This window comes from Carlito syrichta, unplaced genomic scaffold (assembly GCF_000164805.1).
Source record: "Carlito syrichta isolate Samal-C Ts95f unplaced genomic scaffold, Tarsius_syrichta-2.0.1 Scaffold306975, whole genome shotgun sequence".
Lineage (NCBI taxonomy): Eukaryota > Metazoa > Chordata > Mammalia > Primates > Tarsiidae > Carlito > Carlito syrichta.
In genome coordinates, this window is record NW_007251071.1 from 717,682 (window position 1) to 739,370 (window position 21,689).

At 36.6% G+C, this 21,689-nt stretch overlaps 1 protein-coding gene across 2 annotated transcripts in view; it reads left to right on the top strand.

Annotated features, from left to right (window-relative positions):
* The window catches only part of ARMC3 (armadillo repeat containing 3), a 94,841-nt gene that overhangs the window by 42,643 nt on the left and 30,509 nt on the right, over positions 1-21,689 (top strand). For both annotated transcript variants that reach the window (XM_008063641.1, XM_008063640.2), the window contains exons 8-10: positions 2,632-2,784; positions 2,887-2,992; positions 20,691-20,940. In XM_008063641.1, the coding sequence (XP_008061832.1) occupies positions 2,632-2,784; positions 2,887-2,992; positions 20,691-20,940 (509 nt within the window). The remainder of the gene's footprint in view (positions 1-2,631; positions 2,785-2,886; positions 2,993-20,690; positions 20,941-21,689) is intronic.

Consider the following 21,689-nt stretch of genomic DNA (forward strand, 5'->3'; position numbering starts at 1 on the left):
GTCAATATCTGTCTGGGGATGGGGAGACACCCCTTATCAACAAGGGTACCTGAACGATGCATATTTGTATACCTAACCCTTAACTGTACCCCACAATTATAAAATACAAAATATGTTTAAAAAATAAAGAAAACAATCAAAGTATCAGATCTGAAAAGACCTTCGAAATTTGACTTTTGAAGAGATAGAACCATATTATTTTAACTTCCTATTCTCTTAATTTTCTGGGGGTAGATTTAATATTATAAACAGGGCTAAATTTTCTTGATATCATGATAATCTTTCTGTAAAGACAGTTGAAAAAAATTCTTCAAGGTAAAATATTTGTCACCATAAAAAAAAGAAAGAGACAAACATAATAATAAATCCCAGTTTGTATTAACATAATCATCTAACTATTGAAGCATATTCTTCTCCCCTGTTAGGCCATGTCTGATGTCAAACATAATACCACCATGTAGTACTGTACCTGCTTGACTTTGGAATCACAGGAAAGTGATTCTTTCCTTCAAGTCCTTGATCTGAATTTTATGGGTTCTTATAATCTGTCATTTTCAAACATGCACGCATTATACACTCACATCCATACACACATTTGGGTTCCTAGAAATTTTGACTTTAATAATGTAAGTAAGATCCTAGAAGGGTATAACAGACCCACATCATTATCAATTGTACCAGCCAAATTTGAACATGGAGAGAAACATTAACAATGTGTAGTATAACTAGAGAGAAGAGACCAACATACCCTCTGGGATTCCAAACCCCAAGGCTTATGAAAAATAAGGGAATCTAAGGACATGTACCCTAGAAAACAAAACTTCTTCATGGAGTAGGGAAATGAGTAGGGCTACTGTCTTTCGAATTTTGGATAAGCAGATGTAAAAAGAAGGGGTTTTACTGGTTTTGTTTGGTCCCAAAGGGCGGTAATAGAGCTAGCAAGTGAAAGTTACAGGAAAACTGCTTTCTGCTCAACATAAGGAAGCACTTAATAATAATTGGTTCTACTGGGAAGTGAAAAAATGCAAATGACAGAAAATTTTATGTCATCAAAAACATAGACTGGATTTTTAAAATGTAGTACAGTTACACAATGGAATATTATGCAACCATAAAGAAGAACAAAATCATGAAATTCGCAGCAACCTGGGTAGAATTAGAGTTTATAGTACTAAGTGATCTTTCACAGAAACAAAGATCTGAGTATCACATGTTCTCACTCATAAGTGGACCTTGAACAACTATTGTAATACTATAACAGGAGGGTTGACAGTAGCGGGAAACTATGGGGGAGAGGGGGACGGGGAGGTGGGATTGACAGTAGTCGAGATCTGTCTGAGGAGGAGGGGCACACCTCATCAACAAGGGTACCTGCACAATGAATATTTGTATACCTAACTCTGAATTGCACACCACAATTTAAAACAAAATATATTTTTTAAACATTAAAAAAAAATACGTTGGTTTCAAATGTAATGCTTTAAGTGGGTTGAATACCTGGTATATACTTAGAGTCATGATTTCATTTAATTAACTAAATAGGTGTTTTAATTTTTGCTACTTATTTAGGGTAAAAAGGATCATGATTTTTTGAAATAAGACTATAAATTCCTTGAGACTCAGGATCATACTTTAGTACTCACTTTTATTTTTTCCTCTCCTCTGCTCTTCTCCTGAAGTCTTAAGCATCCAGCTCACCAACTTGCACATTTTAGGTATTCTTCAAATATATACTGATTTGTGATTAAAATGACCATTTAAAAAAATCACCTATCGGGTACAATGTGCACAAGGTGGGAGTAGTGGGTACTCTTAAAACCCAGATTTCTTCACCACTATACAATGCTACCATGTAAACAGAAACTATTTGTACCCCCCCAAAGCTATTCAAATAAAAATAAAATAAAATAAAAATACATAAACCTCATTATAGACAACAAGTAAAATAACCATCAAATGAAGAGCTGGAGAACATCATCCTAAGCAAACGAACTCAGAAACAGAAACCCAAATCGTTCATGTTTTCACTTATATTTGGGAGCTAACTGTCCACAAGAGGGAAATAATAGACACCGGGGACAGTAAGAAGCGGTAGGCAGGGACGGAGATGAGGGTATAGGAGTTACCTATTAGGAACAGTGTTCACTATCTGGGAAAGGAGGCACTCGAATCCCAGCCCCTACCAGTATGCAATATGTCTATATAACAAACATACACTTGTGCCCCCGAATGCAAAAGAAAAATAAAATAACTATTAAATAAACCGGTTTTTGTTTTCAGTGACAAGATAGCCTGTGATAACACTGAACAGCAGGCCAGACATAGGACTGGTGTTAAATTAGTGCTTGCTAAACCTGAAGACTTGCCTCTTTTTTATGATAGAACTTTTTTCTGCCATAGTATTGATGTCATATAAAGAAATGAGAAAAATCAACATCCATGACAGATTTTGCATAATCTGTGTTCTAAAAGTAGTCAAATAAATAGGTATATATTTTGTTTAGTTTAGACTCTGGTACTAAAGCTGGTGAATACTTGGAATGCCTATTATACTTTGGATGGGTGGGAAGCTATACTTACATAGTTTTGCATTAAAATTCTGATTTGTTTTTTCCTTTTGGCTTATGAAAGCTGAAAATAGGAAACTTTTTCACGAACAAGAGGTTGAAAGGTGCCTCGTAGCCCTTTTGGGGTCTGAAAATGATGGTACTAAAATTGCTGCTTCCCAAGCTATTTCCGCAATGAGTGAGAATTCAGGCAGCAAAGATTTTTTCAATAATCAGGGTAAGCTAACTGGAAACAACTATTTTGGATATTTTTAGGTTATCATATTTTAGTGAACTTGAGCGTTTTAAGGAATTACATTTTACCTTTCTTCTTCTGTAGGGATTCCCCAGTTAATTCAGTTGTTAAAAAGTGACAACGAAGAGGTAAGGGAGGCGGCAGCTCTAGCCCTGGCCAACTTGACCACTTGCAATCCTGCTAATGCAAAGTAAGTTTGAAAAGCCTCACTCAGCACTGACTTGTTGTGGAATGATTTCCGGTTCAAGATGTTTCATCTTAATATTTTGGCTTTCAAGATGGTTTACTTATTTTTTCAGATGGTCTGCCTTGGGTTATTCTTCAGGAATCCTTATGAAAGTAGAGTCATCAGATTGACCTGTTTTCCCAAGATATTACAAAATCTTGATTGTTTCTGAGTTTGCTGGAAAAATGTGCAGGTCATTTGATTCAGGCAACAGGTGAACTCTTATAGAAGTTTCTTGTAAAATAAAACTGGATAATGCTGGAAATATTGAAGACAATATTAAATAAGCATATGGTAACTCTAGAAAAAATTTTAAAATATCAATTTTGAAAGGGTATACACATTAGATAAACTTAGAAACATTTAAAAAAGTCAATTACAAGCAACATATTATGGGAAAATACTATGAAGAAAAGTTAGGGATAAGAATGCTCTCTGTATCCCAAGCACTTTGGTATGTGATTTATATTCACTGAGAAATTAATTACTTAAATAGGCCAGGTGCCATGGTTCATACTTGCAATCCCAGCACTTTGGGAGGCTGAGGTGGAAGAATAGCCTGTGCCCAGGAATTTGAGACCAACCTGGGTAGCATAGCGAGACTTTGTCTCTACATAAAATAAAAAAAACTATCCTTGCATGGTGGCATGCACCTGTAGTTCCAACTACTCAAGAGGCTAAGGCAGAAGGATCACCCAAGCCCAGGAAGTCAAGGCTGTGGTGAGTTGTAATTGTGCCATCATACTCCAGTCTGGGTGACAGAATGAGACCCTGACTCAAAAAAAGCAAAAAAATTAACTTTTAAAATAATCTGTCAGCAGTTGAGGAAACGGAGACTTTTCAAGCTTACTTAATTTTCTTGGGTACACATATTTATTAACCCTCTGTTGGACTCCAAAGTTCCTCTACAGAAGATATGATTGACATAAAATAGTAAGAATTTCTTGAGGCAACTTTCATAAACAAAAATAATTATTTGCCCTCTTTACATCTCATCTGGTATGTTAGTTAGCTTTCATTTATGATTGCATTGTGACATCGTGGCTAAAATTACCCTTTTCTTTTTTTTTTTGAGTTGGAGTCTCACTCTGTCACCCAGACTGGAGTGCAGTGGCCGCTCCCGGCCACTGCAGCCTCGACTTGCTGGGCTCCGGCGATCCTTCCACCTCAGCCTTCCAAGTAGCTGGAACTACAGGCGTGTGCTACCACACCCGGCTAATTTTTGGTTTATGTAGAGATGAGGTCTCGCCAAGTTGCTCAGGCGAGTCTCGAACCCGCGGGCTCAGGCAATCCACTCACCTCAGCCTCCCAAAGTGCTGAGATTACAGGCTGAGCCACCGAACCCGGCTAAAATTACCCTTTTCTAATTTGAAACAAATTCTTCTCCACCCCCATCACATACTTAATCTACTTCTTAGCCTTTCTTTCTTTTTCTCTATTCCCACACAATATCTTTTAAGACCTTAATGGAATGACTAAAAAGTCTAACAACGCCCAATAAAAACATAGCAGAAATGATAAACATCAAAAGAAAACTGTGCTCCTTTAATAGCACAATTTTTGACATCGTAATTTCCTAAATTGAGGGTCATCATGACCTCTATGACAGCACACAAATTTCTGGAATATTGAGTCACAATAAATAGCAACTTGAAAATAACATATTCAGTGGTTTTTTCCAGTATGGTCACACAGTGCAAAAAATCTTATCAGTGACACTAAACCACTTCTATCTCCAGTCCATTTAGAATTACATAGTATCTAGAATAGGCCTCCAGAGCCAACTTGATTTGATGTGAGATTGCCTGGCTGATATATCATTTCACAATTTTATATATAATCATAGAAAACTAGGATGGTAAGTTGTTCTAAAAGGGGCTGCCTTTAGATTTTTATCTATCAATTTAATTATGTATTTTACAGATTTTTGTCATCTGACTCTACAGTTCCATTTTGTTGACATAAGAAAGGTCAGTTAGGATTAAATGATACCTGACTTCTCTAATACAACTTAATTTTTGTAACTTAATTTTATACTTGTAAAATTTTAATCGTAGTTATTTATTTAACCTTTTATGTACTTTCTATTCTGGGTTTTTTGGTTGGTTGGTTTGTTGTATTTGGTATGAGAAATGGGACACGAAGATAGTGGTTTTCTGGATATTCTTTGAGGTCTATATAATTTTATATCTGAGCTAAAAAATATTGAAAGTATACGTTTTTGAGGAGGGTATGGAGTCAGATTTGACATATTTGTGCTAAATGGTGAAGACTGGAGTTGAAAAAGATTCTACGGTCAACCTGAAGGAATGAGCACAAATAAGTTACACTGTCAATTCTTCTAGGAAGCCACCTAGGGTATTAATTACGAACACCTAACACAACAGAACAACAAATAGATTGCTTATTTTTAATTAAAAACATATTTCTTACTCAGATAGTCTCTAAAAAATTGTTAGCTTAAACTCAGCATTGGTGTTTCCAACTTTACTTTTTAGAAGCAGTTCATTTGATCATCTCACCTCGCAAGAATCATGGCTTTGCTGCTGGGGTGGTTGGGATCAGAGTTTTCTAATTGCTTTTCTTGTCACATGTAAGTTGTAGGGAAGGAGGCAAAACCTAGGGCTAAAGGTGTGCTTGGACATCTGATAATGGCGAGCCTAATTTTTAAAAAATGCACCCACGCACTTCGAGTACTAATTTTTGTGTATGCTAAAATGTAATCCTTCTCCTACACTCATATCTTGATATACCTAAAACGAATTTCTAATTCTTGAACTTAGGGCATCTTCTGGAGTTGGAGGCTCATTTCCTGCATTGAGTAATCATTAGAGTTGCTATGGTAAACATACAATGTTGGTGCAATTTCCTTTATGTAATAGATTTTTGTCTGGAAAGTTGTGGGTAAATAAAAATTTTCTAAATGGAGAAAACAATGAACCCGGTAAGTGGAAACATATTCTGGGGTGACTCTTTTTGTAAAACTGACTAATGCTTTTTTATTCAAATATTTTTATAATCTAAAAGAATTTTATAATCTATTTGTGAATTTTATCATCTAATATAGCTGATTTCAGATTTTCACATATCTTACTTTCTCACAATAAAAAAACACACTCAAATGTAATAAAATAGTACAATGATGAGCAATTTTAGGAGCAATGATAGATAAATAGCCAGGCCACCCATACCCCTTTGTGGAAGATTCTCAAATTTATTAAAGTACTTTGATTATCACCTTAATTGTTGCCAAAAGATCATGCATATTCGGATTTCTTATGAATGAGGCTTCCTAGGTACTCAGGCTTTCTGGATATTAAAAAATTTACTTCTTTAATCAACAGAACTTTTAAAAAGTTTTGAATTAAACTTAAAGTCTCCCCAGATCTTTCCCTCTCAATCTTCTGAGCTGATCACACTGTTATTACACTTTGGTTAGGGAGGAGTATGGTTATCATTTTGAGTGTCTGTCATATGCTCCTGGATGGTGTTCTCAGGGCCCTTAGGGAAGGTGGGGTACTTGCCCCCTCAACTGAGCATAGCTTCTGGGTGGCAGTTCCCTTGGGCTTTGATGCATTTTGTTGACTCCTTAGTAAACTCCTAGGAAGTGTCAGTTTACGAGTTCTCAGTGCTGTCTGTGTGTCTGATGAACAAAGCTCTAACTTCCTCCCAAAGTTCCTTTCACATCCCATACTTTGTGTCTGTTAAAAGCTTGGCGCTTTATCAAATTTTATACAAAAAACAGAAGGAGGGCCTGAAGCCTCTTCTCTCTGAGTACATATTTTTGGCTTCTCAAGGGCCATTTCTTTCTTTCTCTCCTCCCATGCCTTGAATCTCATGTATGTTCTGGGTATGGGAAGTTTCTAGGCATTTGAGTTATTGATAAGTGGAGATGGTAGTTTAAAAATTATTAACAAACACAAATCCTTTTACTTACAAATAAGCTAATGTTGTGGAGTAAAACGATGATGAGTAAAATAGGCCACAAAATATATTCTGGAAGTATCATCAACTTTCAGGAATATTTAGCTTAGGGCTTTTGTAGTGACCACCCTCTTGCCTGCAATGTTTTTACCCAGAAGGACCCCCCAAGTCTCTGTTTCAGTGTCACCTTGGCAAGTGACTTATCTTTACAACACTGTTTAGAATTGCACCCCATGCATATATATTCTTACCACTCCTTCCTTGCTTCCCTTTTCACATACTTATTATTTTATAACATACTATATAGTTCTCCCATTACAGTTATCATCTATTATTTATTTTTGTCCCCATCCCACCAGCATCCATGCAGAAAGGAACCTTTGTCTATTTAATTCACTGACACCCCAAGCATCTAGAACAGTAGCCATCTCATAGTAAGTATTCGGGGGAAAATAGGCTTACATCAAAAATACAACCAAAAGTAAAAAAAACTGTGAGGAAAACAAAGTCTATGTGACATCAACCAATTCCCACTACTTAAAACAGAAAGTAAACGGCAAAATTGTTTTGTTTGTTTTGAATCACCAAAACAACAGTGAAGGCATACCTGTAAGAGCCTTATGTTAATACTTTTTCTTCTCTATTATCTGCAGAATAAACCTTACTTAAAATAGGCAAAAATATGAAAAGGCAGTGAATAAGAATAAAAACAACGGTTTGAAGGCCAGGAGTGGTGGCTCACACCTGTAATTTCAGCAATTTGGGAGGCTGAGGTAGGATTACTTGAGCCCAGGAGTTGGAGACCAGCCTGGACAACACAGTGAGACTTCATCTCTACCAAAAAAAAAAAAAAAAAAAAAATTAGTCAAGTGTGGTGATGTGTACCTATAATCCCGACTACTCAGGAGGCTGAGGCAGAAGGATTGCCTGAACCCTGCAGGTATAGGCTGTGGTGAGCGGTAATTGATTGTGCCACTGCACTGTAGCCTGGATAACAGAGTAAGACCCCGACTCAGAACAAAAAAACACAACATGGGAAGTCAAAGTAGAAGAGAACAGCCAGATCCACTTATTAGAAGCAAAAGAATTAGAAAGAAAAATAAAATTATATTAAGTGAATAATAGTAATAATAAAAAGTGAGAAGGCTAAAACAAGGCCCATATAAAGGAATAGATTAAAATGGAAACCAAGAAGGAATAATTAATTTTATATAAAATATAATCCATTTAGTTAATTTAGACACAGATCCCTTCTTGATATCCTTCTGCTCTCTTTGACAATTCTCAATTTGTAATACTTTTTGGAAATGAGAAAGCTGTTAATTTTTGAAATATTTTCAGCAAATTTCATGTCATATTTACCCTGTATGCTTCTATGCAATTAATCATATCAAAACTCTAAATTATTTAGGCAAGTACTGAAAAAAATTATTCCAGGTTGCCATTCTTCTGAGGAAGAGATCCTACATATTATAAGAATATTTTAAACTATTAATTTATAACATCACTGCCATCTGTTGGATCTGATCAGAATTAGAGTTTAAGTCATTCCAAGAATAAACAAGGGTCAGTGTTTTTCATTTCCTTTTGACAGTGCTAACTAAATGTGACTATTGATAAACTATGAAAGGACTAAAAAATTAGTATAAACATTGGCTAGATGTTTTTACAAAATATGCAATTATTTTAGGAAATAAAATGCAGTGAATACAATAAAAATATAAAAAGTAATAACTATGATTATGTTAATACCTATAGATAAGTGAGAACTGTGGTTTCACTATGGTAAATACTTGATCAAGTCTCTGTTGTTTACACATAGATCATGCTAACCTTAATGCTTCATACTCATTCTGCGTTATCTCCATGAAGAACTGGGTGATTTTTCTAAATCTTAGAGATCCTTTTATATCTATTTCTTTGTTTTGTATGTTTTATTTTTTTGTACCCCTTCTTGATTTCCCAGACCAGCAGTGACCCAAGAAAGTTACAAATGGTAGCACCTATAGTGGTGACTTAAAAAAAAAATCGATTGATTGCTGGCCCACTGCCAGATTCCACAATACTAGAGACAAAGAGTTCTTCCCTAGGGACTGCCTTGCTATTATGTGACCTGTGGTCAGGACTACACAAGGGAAATGATGCAATGAAAGGGGAGTGTACCCCAAAAGAACTCCAGAAAGATGAAATGCCCCCAAATTATATGGATATCCATTTGAGTATTTTGGAAATCTTTGAATTACCTTATTATATATGGATCACCAGCCATTTTATATTGCCGGTAACATAACAATAAAACATTGACTAATTTTAGTAACTACTGCAATGGAGTATCATGCCCAAGAAAGCCATGTAATTTGCCACATACGGAACTTTGTATCTATCCATGGTGACCAAAGTCCCCATTAGTCATTTCAATATTGCCAGGGAGGGGCATGATCTAAGTGATTCCTTGAACAGTTAAAATCTCCCTAGCGTATATAGAAAGCATTTTCAGCCTCTTAAAAAATTTTTTATCCCATTAAATAAAGTTGGCAGGAAGGTAATGTATTTGTATATGTATTGTAATACATTTCTTTTATCCTGTAGCTTTTAGGTCACTGCTTATTTCTTGAATTGCCTATATTTTATTGTGGAATGAAGGCTGTAGTTCAGTGAATCATGACAGTCATTTTTGAAGGTGAAGAAACCTCTTCTCTTAAAGTTGAAAAAAACACACACACAAACTCCTCTGTTGAAATGGGCAAATTTCTTCCTCTACATCCCTCTACGGAGAGAGATGAGATGGCTAGACATGTGAACTGTCATCCTTTGAAAAATAAAATTTAACATCTAGATTATACTCTTTGGTCAATATTCACAGACTCAAGGTGCGCAATCTTGTCACTTAGAGAATACTTTTTTATAAAAGAAACATTGGCCATAGAAATAATTTATAGTACTTTAAAAAATTAAAATGTAGTTTAATAAAAAAATACAAGCTCATGTTACAGACTTGATGTGTAGGTTTCACTTAGTAATGCTAAAGTTGTACAGTTACTGTCTTTGTTGCATAGGGTTGTTCACAATTTTCCAGTTTCCTTTTTCCCCTCTGAAAATGAGAGGAACCATGTCTTCAGACTGACCCCTAGTGGCAGTTTAGGAGGAAGTTGGGGGAGGGGCAAAAGTAATGGAAAGATTGCTTTGTGTTTTAATGAAATGCACACTAATTTAATTTGAAATCCTTTCCAGTTTGTCTAAAATAATATTTGAAAACATTCTTGAAAGATTTTGATCTGGAAAGCATTTCACTGTGCTGCTTTTAGAGAAATAAATAATATTCTACTGCTAAGTGTGTGTTTGATAGATGCTTGTGTTTGACTTTGTCCCTTTTTAAAATGCAATCATTTAAAAATGTCTTGACACATTCATTGTACTGGTAGTGGATATCTGCTGTGCTCTATAACCATATAGGATAGATATAATACTCTTGAACACATAAAGTAGTCAATCTCATTGCTATTGTATTTTCTCTGGAGTAGGTTTTTTGCTCCTGACTTAGTATAAGAGATTATCTTGTTTAAAATTCTTATTTATGTCATTTCAATTTTAAATTCTAGATGTTTTGAGTTAGAATGCTCACAATAGGAATACCTTGCAAGATAACTTGAGTTAGTATTATAACTTTTTAGGAGGAGGTTCAGTTTTGTATTAAGGATGATTCCACTTTTTGTATTAAGAATGATACCTCAGAGAATTTAAAGTATTAATACTATTTTAAAATGCCTCTGAAATTAATAGATGAAGTAGATGGGAAGAGTCTTCAAAATAAACTTGAGGATTATTCTTGCATTGTTTCCATCCAAGTTTACTGGGTGGAAGCTCTCCATTTCTACCCCCTGGAGCATCGATTCCTTGTCTGATGGAATCTTGTTCTAACATTGGTTATACTGGATTAGAAAATCATACTGGATTTGAAAAACACATAACATTAAAAGCTGAATCTTGCAAAAAAGCAAGTGAATTCCACAACCCCCTATGTGTCAGTTGATGCCTATCTGAACTTAACAAGTAGTTTGAATTTGATTCGTTTCTGGTTTTGTGAGGGTAAGTGAATCCTTTAGAACATTCAACTAGAAAATTACCCATGCCACTTATATGACCTACAGAGCAGAGACTGATATTGGCATAACTTCATTTCAAAGTTGCTGGTATTCTTTCAGGTCTAGTTTCCGACATTACTGATTTTCAGAGGAAATTATCAAACAGTTTGGGTATCTTTTACTTTATTTTAAAATTTTTGTTGTGATGAGGGCTCTCTATGTTGCTCAGACTAGTCTTGAACTCCTGGACTCAAGCAATATTCCTGCCTCGGTCTCTCAAAGTGCTAGGATTACAGGCATGAGCATCTGGGTATTTTTATATTATGCTGCTCTTTTCCTCTCTTTAAATTGTAAGCATACTTAAACCTATTTAAGTTTATTTTACTCGTCCTTGACTTTTTACATTGATCATTTTGTATAATTTTTCTTCACTCTGGAAATTGCTCTTATTACTCATTGATTATACCGAGATGTAAAGATTTTCGTAGGACTCCTGAGGAAACTGCTCCAGCTGTAGCCCTGCAGATGTAGGAGATTTGGCCATCTGGCTGAAAAATTGTCCGAAAATGAAAATTTTATATGCACATGCAAATTTTGAAATATAATAATATGTTCCCAGGATCTGAAAATCTGCCCTTGTGGCTCACTGAATAACAGAGGATGATGACAATGTTGAAAACTGGCACGTATGAACCAGGCATGACGCTCAGAACTGAAATGTACAATATCATTCAATCTCACAGCAGTCCTGTTGGGAAGGGAGTGTTATTGTCGTGTCCATTTTGCAGTTGAGGAAACGGAGGCCCAGTGCTTGCTCAACATCACAGAGGTAGTCACTCCTGTCGTCCCTAGGGAGCCAGCAGGCACTGAAGCTCTTACTCTCCACAAGGCGGCTCTTCTCTTTGTCTCCTGCTCAATGTCTCCAAGAATTTCCAAGAATTTCTCCACATTTTCCTACCAGAAGTTTTCTCTCTGAGTTCCTCTAGACCGAAATGGCCGGCGCCCCTTGTCCTCACTCCAGTAGGCACTTTTTGGGGGTGTCTTGCATCCCTTTCCTTTTCTCCCTCTTCCTTTCTCCCCTGATGCCTTTCCCCATCTTGCCTCTCCTCATTTCTTCCTCCTCTTCCTCACTTTTCATTTCTCATTCTCTGAGGAACGATGTAGCGAAGCACCTAGATTCTGTTGTTTTGTTTTTGTTTTCCTGAATATTCAGTACTTTTTAAGCTTAAAAGATTAATAAATATAAAAGTAATAATCTAAAAGTCAAAAGACCGTGGTTTTAATCCTGTGTCTGTTGATTAACTTGCTTTGTAAGCAAATTTTAGTCTCTCTAAATGCTATTTTTTTTTTACTATGAAACAAACAAATAAAAGTGAATCTAGACAATCTATATTTTGTGCATCTAAGTGATTATCTTCTATCCAGGAAGTCTGGAAGACAACTTCCACCAGGCATTAGATGGAATCCCTCTTTACAGCTTTTATCATTTCATCCCAAAAGCTAAGCAAGTTATTACCTTGAGTTTAGGTTTCTTTTGTAATGATTCCACCATTATTTGGGTGTTCTTTATGTGCTGGGCACTGCACTAGGCTGTAGGAATACAATGGAGAAGGAGACAGAGGCTCCACAAGGCTGCCTGCATGGAGCTTACATTTTAGTCTGGGAGACAGGCAGCACACAAGTGATTTTTAGAAGGCAAGGCAGAAGTGATAAAGTATAAATAGACTAAAATAGCACAATGTCAGAGACAGGGGCATGACCCTGAGGTCATGAAAAGGTGTCTAAGGAATGATATAAGGCTTGTCAGGGAAGGCCTCTTTGAAGAAGTGACATCTGAGTTGACAGAGTAAGCCAATTCTGGCAAGTGCCAGGGATTTTTTATTTGCTGTCACGCTAGTGTATTCAGTGTCCTTATTATTTAGTTAAGAAAATCAACAGCGTGGTATCTCTAATTACTTAGGGATTGTGTCCCTTGTCATCAACAGATATATAAATAGGCTGATTTCCAGGCTAAACAGAAACATTTGTTAATTGTGAAAGTCATTTATCATGAATATCTTAACTCCTTGACCACTAGTCCTAGTTTATTAGGAGACAAGTCAGCCGTGCAAAATGAGGAGAGTTGTTCTTTCCTGACGGCAGGTTGTTAATTACTGGCAGGGCATTCTAGCTTTTGAAACAGAAGGTAGCATGTATGGAAGTGAAGTATTGTGATTGAACAGATAGGTCAATAAAGACTCCTGTGTCACTTGTAAGAAAATTACATTTGATTTCCCCAGACTTTGATTGACTGCCTCAAAATCGGTAACAAAAACACACATGCTGTTTGTGGAAGTGCTGGATTAGCAGACATTATTATTATTTTTGCAGGTATGCGGCTCTCTATGAGAAACCAAATGTTCACAGCAGCAGGAACATAAAGCACATTCCGAAAGACTAAAAACTAGTACCTACTAAGGCACATCAATATGATGCAATCAATTTGGTTTCATGTATTTCTTTGTTTATTTTTACTTTTTTTGCATTTTTCTTATTTTGCTATAGGATGTAAAACCATTTTTTCTTTGACTAGGTTTTACTTTAGTAGTTATGTTCTTTAAAACCCTTTTATCTTATTTTATTTATTTTATCTTATTGCCTAGGCTGAAGTGCAATGGCACAATCATGGCTCACTGCAGCCTCAAACTTCAGGGCTCAAACGATTCTCCTATCTCAGCCTCTCAAGTAGCTGGAACTATAGGCACATATCACCATGCCTGGCTAGTTTTTTTTGTTTTTTTGTTTGCTCATTTGTTTGTTGAAGAGACAAGGTCTCACTATGTTGCCTAGACTGGTCTTGAATTCATGGGCTCAAGCAATCCTCCTACCTCAGCCTCCCAAAGTGCTGAGATTATAGGCATAAGCCACCACACCCAGCATAAAATCCTTTATTTTAGGCATTTGCCTGCAATTAATTGTGATTCTCTCCCTTAATAGTGAAAAATTTCTTTAAATAATATTTATTTAAAAGGAGAAATTTATCTGGGTCACCTGAAACCCAATTCTTACCAGTATGCAACATGTTCATGTAATAAACATGCACTTGTACCCCCTGAATCTACAACAAAATAGAATAAAATAAGATAATAAAATAAATAAAAGGTTGAGAAAAAAGGGAGAAATTTCTTTTGGCTAGGTTTGTCGATCCTGGAGTTCAGCCAGACTCTGGGGGCACATATCCCAGCATTCTGCAGCTGTGGGGCTACAGAGGGATGATTGTTGATTTGCATTCAGGAATTGACCAATTTAGTGAACATACTCCCCTTCTTGGATCATTACCTTTGTTGAAAAACTGGGTGGAATAAGAATCAAGAATTCTGTTTACAGCATTCCAAATCTGGCTGTGATAACTAGGAGACCTGTTTATCATAAGGGCCAGTGTTCCACCTGTACAGACTTCCTGTCAGACAGCAAGGCTTAAAAATGTCAACCCTGAGTCGCTGCCTGCATACACACACCCCCTGACCACTTGCAGCAGACATGCTGCCAATATGTCTTCCTTGGTGTGACAGAACTCACGGAGACATATGAAAAGTCATGCTGGTGGGAATGGTTGTAATCACTGTTAACAAACAAGGTTCTTATTGCCAATATTACCATCTGTTCCATCGGGTTCCACAGATTACCCTGTATGTGGGCTCTGTTAAACAGATTTCTGTTCTGCCCAAGGTCACCCTTGATTCATGTCACCAGACTTTGCAGATGGGTTAAATGTGAACCTCCAACTGCAGCAAGGATTCAATTCTGAAAGGTACCAACTGGTGTCATCTGGTGCACACTCAAATAAACAGAGTCAACAATGGTTACAAAGACTAAATGTAGACATCCGTTGATGAAGAAAATTGATATCTTCCTAAGGAGTTGTGTAAAGTGCAAAATTTTACTTTTTGAGCTCCCATCTAAAAATTAAGTCACTATATAATTGAAGAAACATTGGTTGGGGTGGGGGAGGAAATCAACTGCTTTCAAGAGCAGCTGTAAGAGATGAAATTGGAAATCCTAATATTGTTGGATCCTATTTCTTCTTGCAAACTTAAAGCTGAGCTAAGCATTTACTTCCACCTTCTTCTCAACACCTGCAGAGGTTTTCTTCATCACTTGCCTTGAGTTGATTCAAATCAATTAAAGTATATTGATCTTCTTATTACTGGAGATATAAAACAGACTCAAATATTAGCTCTAGGAAGTACGTACCAGGTGTAGACCTAGCACAGAAGAGGGGGTGGTTGACAAGGAAGGGCAGTGATGGTCACGGAGGCCTTTGTAGAGGAAGGGACTGGGGAGCAGGTAGTGAAGAGTGAACTAGAATTCTCTAGGTAGATGTGTGGGAGGAATAGGGAAGGAGGTTTGGGGCAAGGGAAACACAAGTGCAAAGACACAGACATGACATAGCATCATATTTTTAGTGAGCCATAAGGAGACCTATTTGTGTATTTGAATTTTTCCTTAGTGATGTTCTTGGTACTCTTTCTCTATATGCTTTCTTCACTGTGGGGTTTGAGGACCTAAATGAAAAACTGCTGAATTCTATTCTACAACAAGTGCTGCAAAGTCACATTTGTAAATCGTTACTTTTTTCTGATTGTGAACATTTGTGCCAGAACATCAATTTTTATAAACAACAAGAAATGTATATAATTTAGCACATGAATGCTCTGGGTTCATGTAACCCTGAAATGCTTCCTTGAGGAAAATACATTTGTGGATGTATTTGGATGGGTGGGCATTTGGATGGATAACAGAGCATTACCCAGGAAAAAGAGTATGTCAGGAAGAGCATAGGGCAGTACCCTGAGGTGGGAAAGAGCCTGGCTTATTGCAGGTTGACAGAGAGGACAGGAGTACAGACCAACAGGAAAAGGTGGGAGTGAGCATATGGGGCTTGTAAGAGAGTCAAGGGCCAATTGTGCAGGGCCTCAGAGGCCATATCAGAAATTTGGGACTTGGTACAGAGTAATGGGAAACCATGAAAATTTTACATAGGGGAGCAATATGATTATATTTATAATTTTAAAAGATAACTTTAGCTGTAAGATAGATAATGGGTTGGAGGGGAAGAGGAGATATCTGTTAGAAAATTATTGATATCAATCCACAAGGAGGATGTTGGATTGGATTTGGTGGGTGAATGGAGAGAAGGAATAGATTTCAGAAATATGGAGGAGGAAAAACAGGACTTGGTAATAGATTGACTACACATGACATGTCAAACTTCACCTCTGTTTACATATATCAAATGTTATAAACAGATGTTTTTATAGATTCCCATATTTGTTTTTTAGTTTATTTTTCTTTCTTTCTTTTTTTTTTTTTTTTTTTTTGAGTTGGAGTCTCACTCTGTCACTCAGACTGGAGTGCAGTGGCCGCTCCCGGCAACCACAGCCTCGACCTACTGGGCTCTGGCGATCCTTCCACCTCAGCCTTCTGAGTAGCTGGAACTACAGCTACCACACCCAGCTAATTTTTGATTTATTGTAGAGATGAGGTCTCGTCAAGTGGCCTGGGCGGGTCTTGAACCCACGGGCTCAGGCAATCCACTCACCTTGACCTCCCAAAGCGCTGGGATTACAGGCTGAGCCACTGAGCCTGTCTTTATTTGTTTTTCAGTTTGCATTTTAAACTCTTACTTGATTAAAACTCCCAAATAAATGGAGACTAATGACAGTAAATATCGGAAAATATTTTCAAATTATTGTGATGACATATGGTCCTATAATTCTGGATTTTATAACAAAGCAGTTTGACTTCCATCCCATTCGTTTGGATAATGCTGTACTATTTAGAAAACTGAAATATGTTTTAAAAATATGACAGGCTTCAGCTTGTGTACATATTAGACACAGGGAGAAGTGAAACAGAATGTCTTGGATTTGAAAGAAACAATTCATGCAATTATTTAAAAAGTACAAATTCTGCACTCTATTTCTGTAAATAAAATTAGTTTTTTTTCTTAGATATAAGAATAATAGTTTGAATTTCTACCATAAAAAGTTAGTCCTGGTTATTCTCTTTAGACTTAAAGAGAGCTGCACGTAGCAGATTATGGGCAGACTTGTATGTAGAATGTAGTATGTTCCTCCTAGCTGGGCTTGCATGATTTGTCTTTCTGTGCTGGTGTTTATGTTCAATTTAGTGAAAACCATATTCCATTGTGTACTAGAATCTCTGGTTTTAAAAACAGCTAGGTTTTTGTGTATTTCCCTTTACTATCTCCATAAACTGAAAAGAAAAGAGCAGAAGGTAGAGATATAAATGAACCAAGTCAAAATATTCCTTTGTGTAGGAGAAAGAAGCAAAAATCAAAGCAGAAAGACTAAGTACTCAGTTTTGCTTGATGTAAATTCTTGTGTCTCCCTGACTCCATTTTCCTTCATTTCTTAATTTTCAAGAGAAACTAAAAAGATGGAGTATAATCCTATGTACTCCTGCAATTTCCCAAAACGTCTCTGACACACAAAAGAGATAAAGCCCTTGAGAATTTATTGGTGTGCATTTATTTAAAACACCTCTAGCTTCTATCGTGCATACCACTGAAGGACTTCTATCATATGTTCTTTTTTAACTCTCCAAGATGTTTTTAAAAGTGAACATTCTCAAAGGAAAAACCACTAAGTGGCAGAGAAATTGTGCATTTTGGCCAAGGCATGTTTGTAATGATTAAAAATTTAGAGTATTTGGTTTAAGGAACTGATTGCATTAAGTACCTGAAAAATAAGTCAAAGGGATTATGATTTTTGAAAAGGTTCAGTATATATAATTAATTAGAAAATATGCATCATCTAAAATTCTTGCTGGCATTTAAGAAATATTCAGTGTTTCACTTGTAAAAATATGTAAGTAAAAATAAGAGATATTTCTGATAAACTAATATTAGAACCTCCAACTTTTCCCTTATTCATAGAACCAAGTGAACACCACGTCAATTAGTAATAGGAGAGAGAATTAAAAGTGAAGTTATCCTAAGAATGTTTAATTATCCCCTAGGAAAAGAAATTAGTTGCTGGTCCTTGGGCTATCACAGTGAGATGCAGGTGCTTCCTTTTATATAAGTAAATCTTGGTTACATGTCCTCCAACCAAGTTTTAATTTTAAGGAAGGTTTTCCTAGAGAAAGAGTGGATAAAATATATAAGGACTGTAGAATGAGTAGAACAAGAACTATGCCCAGACTGTGCCTTTGTCTCTACTGGTGTGTTTGATGGAATGGCTTATATAAGTCAGGGTGGGAGGTGGTCCGTGGAGGTTGACACCAGCTGAGCTCCTCATTCTCCAGAGCCACCTCCTCTGTTCCTGTTCAATCCTTGTTGTTCAAGTTTCCTTCAGAGCTGCAGTCAAAGCCACCTTAAACCTAGGGCTACCTATCTCCTTATGGAGATTGTATTGGTCTCTTCTTTGAAGAACAATAGTCATAACTTCTGTTCTTGAGGTTGCTAGTCCTCCTTCACAATAAACAAATTTAAGTGAAAGTAACAAATACAATTTAGTTTACCACAATACAGGATAATGGGTTAAATCATATGGCCTCACTCGTTTTTTAAATTTATGGTTGTTGTTATATGATTCCAAATGAAAAAAATGTGTCAAATATAAACTTTAAAAAATGTTTATATTATTGGAATCTCAAGTATTTTTTGTCTTGAGATTCCAATAATATAAACCATAATTATTACCATAATGACCTAAATGGATTTTGAATACATAATTTTGGGTCTTCCTTTAAAATCATGGTGCTCCCCTTATGGAAATTGGAACTGGCAACCAATCTCTGATCAAAACCCCAAGTGCCCATGCCATAAGAGATAAGATAGACAAGTGGGACCTCATCAAAATGACAACTTCTGCAAAGCCAAAGAAACCATCAAGGAGACAGCCCACGGACTGGGAAAAAAAAATTGCCAACTGTATATCTGACAAAGGCCTAACATCTAGGATCTACAAGGAACTCAATCATGACGAAAAGAAAAAAAGCAAACAGTCCCTTTACACAGTGAGCAAAAGATATGACGAGGTACTTCCCAAAAGAAGACATATGAGCTGCCAACAAATACATGAAAAAATGCTCAACCCCATTAGTTGTCAAAGAAATGCAAATTAAAACCACACTAAGATACCACCTAACTCCAGTCAGGATGGCCACCATCAATAACAAAAAACTACAGATGCTGGAGAGCATGTGGGGAAAAGGGAACACTTCTACATTGTTGGTAGGACTGTAAATTAGTACAACCTCTGTGGAAAACAGAGTTTAGTGATTCCTAAAAAGTCTAAAAATTGACCTTCCATACGACCCCACAATCCCCCTACTAGGAATATACCCGGAGGAACTCAAATCACTCTATGAAAAAGATACCTACACATGCATGCTTATTGCAGCATTGTTCACAATAACAAAAACATGGAACCAACCGTGCTGCCCATCGAAAGAGGACTGGATAAAAAAAATGTGGTACATATACATGATGGAATATTATGCAGCCAAAAAGAAGGATAAAATGACAAACTTCACAGCAACTTGGATGGACTTAGAGTCTATAATACTGAGTGATCTATCACAGAAATGGAGAACTGAATATCACATGTTCTCACTCTTAAGTGAACCTTAAACAATTATCATAATGCTGTAAGAAAAGGACTGTCAGTGGTGGGAAATTGCTGGGGGAGGGCAGGATTGGCAGGAGGAATTCTGCCAGGGGAGGGGAGGTGCACCTTATCAACAAAGGTACCTGCATAATGAACATTTGTATACTTAACCTAAATTGTACTCCACATCTTTAAAATAAAAAATCAGGGTGCTCTATATATCTTATTGTTTAGACCATCTCTTATTTAAAGCAACTCCAGATGTTGACAAACATAATTAAATTGTGTCCCACTCATTAAAATCCTCTAAATTTTTTTTACTATCTTATGAGCGTTTAAAGTGATTAAAAAATAAGGACTATACTGTGCTCCTAAAAGAAGATTTAAGCTTCCTGATTGTGAAAAAATGATAATAAATTAATGGTTACTGTAGTCTTTTTACACTAGAAACAGGAAATTTAATAACATTAATTTTCTTACATTACTAAAATTATGTTTCTATTCATATCATGACTTTGATCTTTAATGTTTAGTTTGTAAAAGCAAATCCACATGCAAAATGATTTGCTAGTTTCAAACATGTTAACCTTCGACTACAATTAACAACTTAATTTGAAGAAGAGGAAGATGGGCTAAATAATTTAGATCAGGAGTTCCCATGCTCTCCTATTTAAAGCTGTGTTTTCCTACTAGCTAGAAATAGTTTAACAGATTTTTCTTTGAATAGAATTCCCTGGTCTTATGAGAAAAAAATTAAATAACAATTGTACTATAGCAGGTTTTCTAAGAAGTAGTGGTCATATCTTTGTCTATAACCAAAAGCTATAGAAGTAGAAAAACGGTTATTTAAATTCATTCACACTTAAAATTTTCCCAGACTCCATTTAATTCACTACTGCTAAATTCTGAGTTCATCGCATGGCAAATTAATTTATTTCTAAAATTACATTTCTATATCCACTAGTTTTATAAGCTTAGCTGCATGCTCCAAAGATAATTTTTTAAAAAAACTCAGATGAATTGCATTCATTTTCTCAGCGCTGCCGCTGAAGCTGATGGTATTGATCCATTAATAAACATCCTGTCTTGTAAACGAGATGGAGCCATTGCCAACGCCGCCACCGTATTAACAAACATGGCAATGCAGGAGCCCCTGCGCGTGAACATTCAGAATCGCGACATTATGCGCGCCCTCACCAGGCCCCTGCGGTCTGCGAACATGGTCGTGCAGAGCAAAGCTGCTCTCACAGTGGCTGCAACGGCGTGCGACGTTGAGGCCCGCACGGAGGTAAGAGTTTGAATAACAGCTGTTCTCTCATTTTTTTCTGGTCAGTATCTATGCGTGGATTCATTTGAAACATTTTTGAGTGTTTCAACTTACCCTTCGTTTAAGCCCTTCAAAACTGGAACAACACTTTGGAAAACAAATTGACATTTTTTAGCCAAGAAGGTGAGCAAATCCTGTAACCCAACAATTCTGTTTCTAGGTATGTAACTAAGAAAAATAATCTTGCCTTGGGGTACCAGCAAGCATGGTTTATAATATCTAAACAAAACAGTGTCCAACTGTTAAGAGAATGGATGAGTGAATTGTAGTAGATTCATAAAGTGGAATATCATGGTGGTGGAAATGAATGAGTTGCAGCTGCAGACATCAACAGGGATGAGTTTCCCAAACATTATACTGAGCAAAAATAAGTTGTATAAAATACATACTTATGGTTCCATTATTAAAAATATGCAAAGTTAAGTAATATGTTGTTTAGGCTTGCATACATAGAAATTAAAACTACAAGCCGGCTCGGTGGCTCAACCTGTAATCCCGCACCTTTGGGAGGCTGAGGTGAGTGGATTGCCTGAGCCCGCGGGTTCGAGACCTGCCTGGGCAACTTGGCGAGACCTCATCTCTACAATAAATCAAAAATCAGCCGGGCGTGGTAGCACGCGCCTGTAGTTCCTGCTACTTGGAAGGCTGAGGCGGAAGGATTGCCGGAGGTCGAGGCTGCGGTGGCCGGGAGCGGCCACTGCACTCCAGTC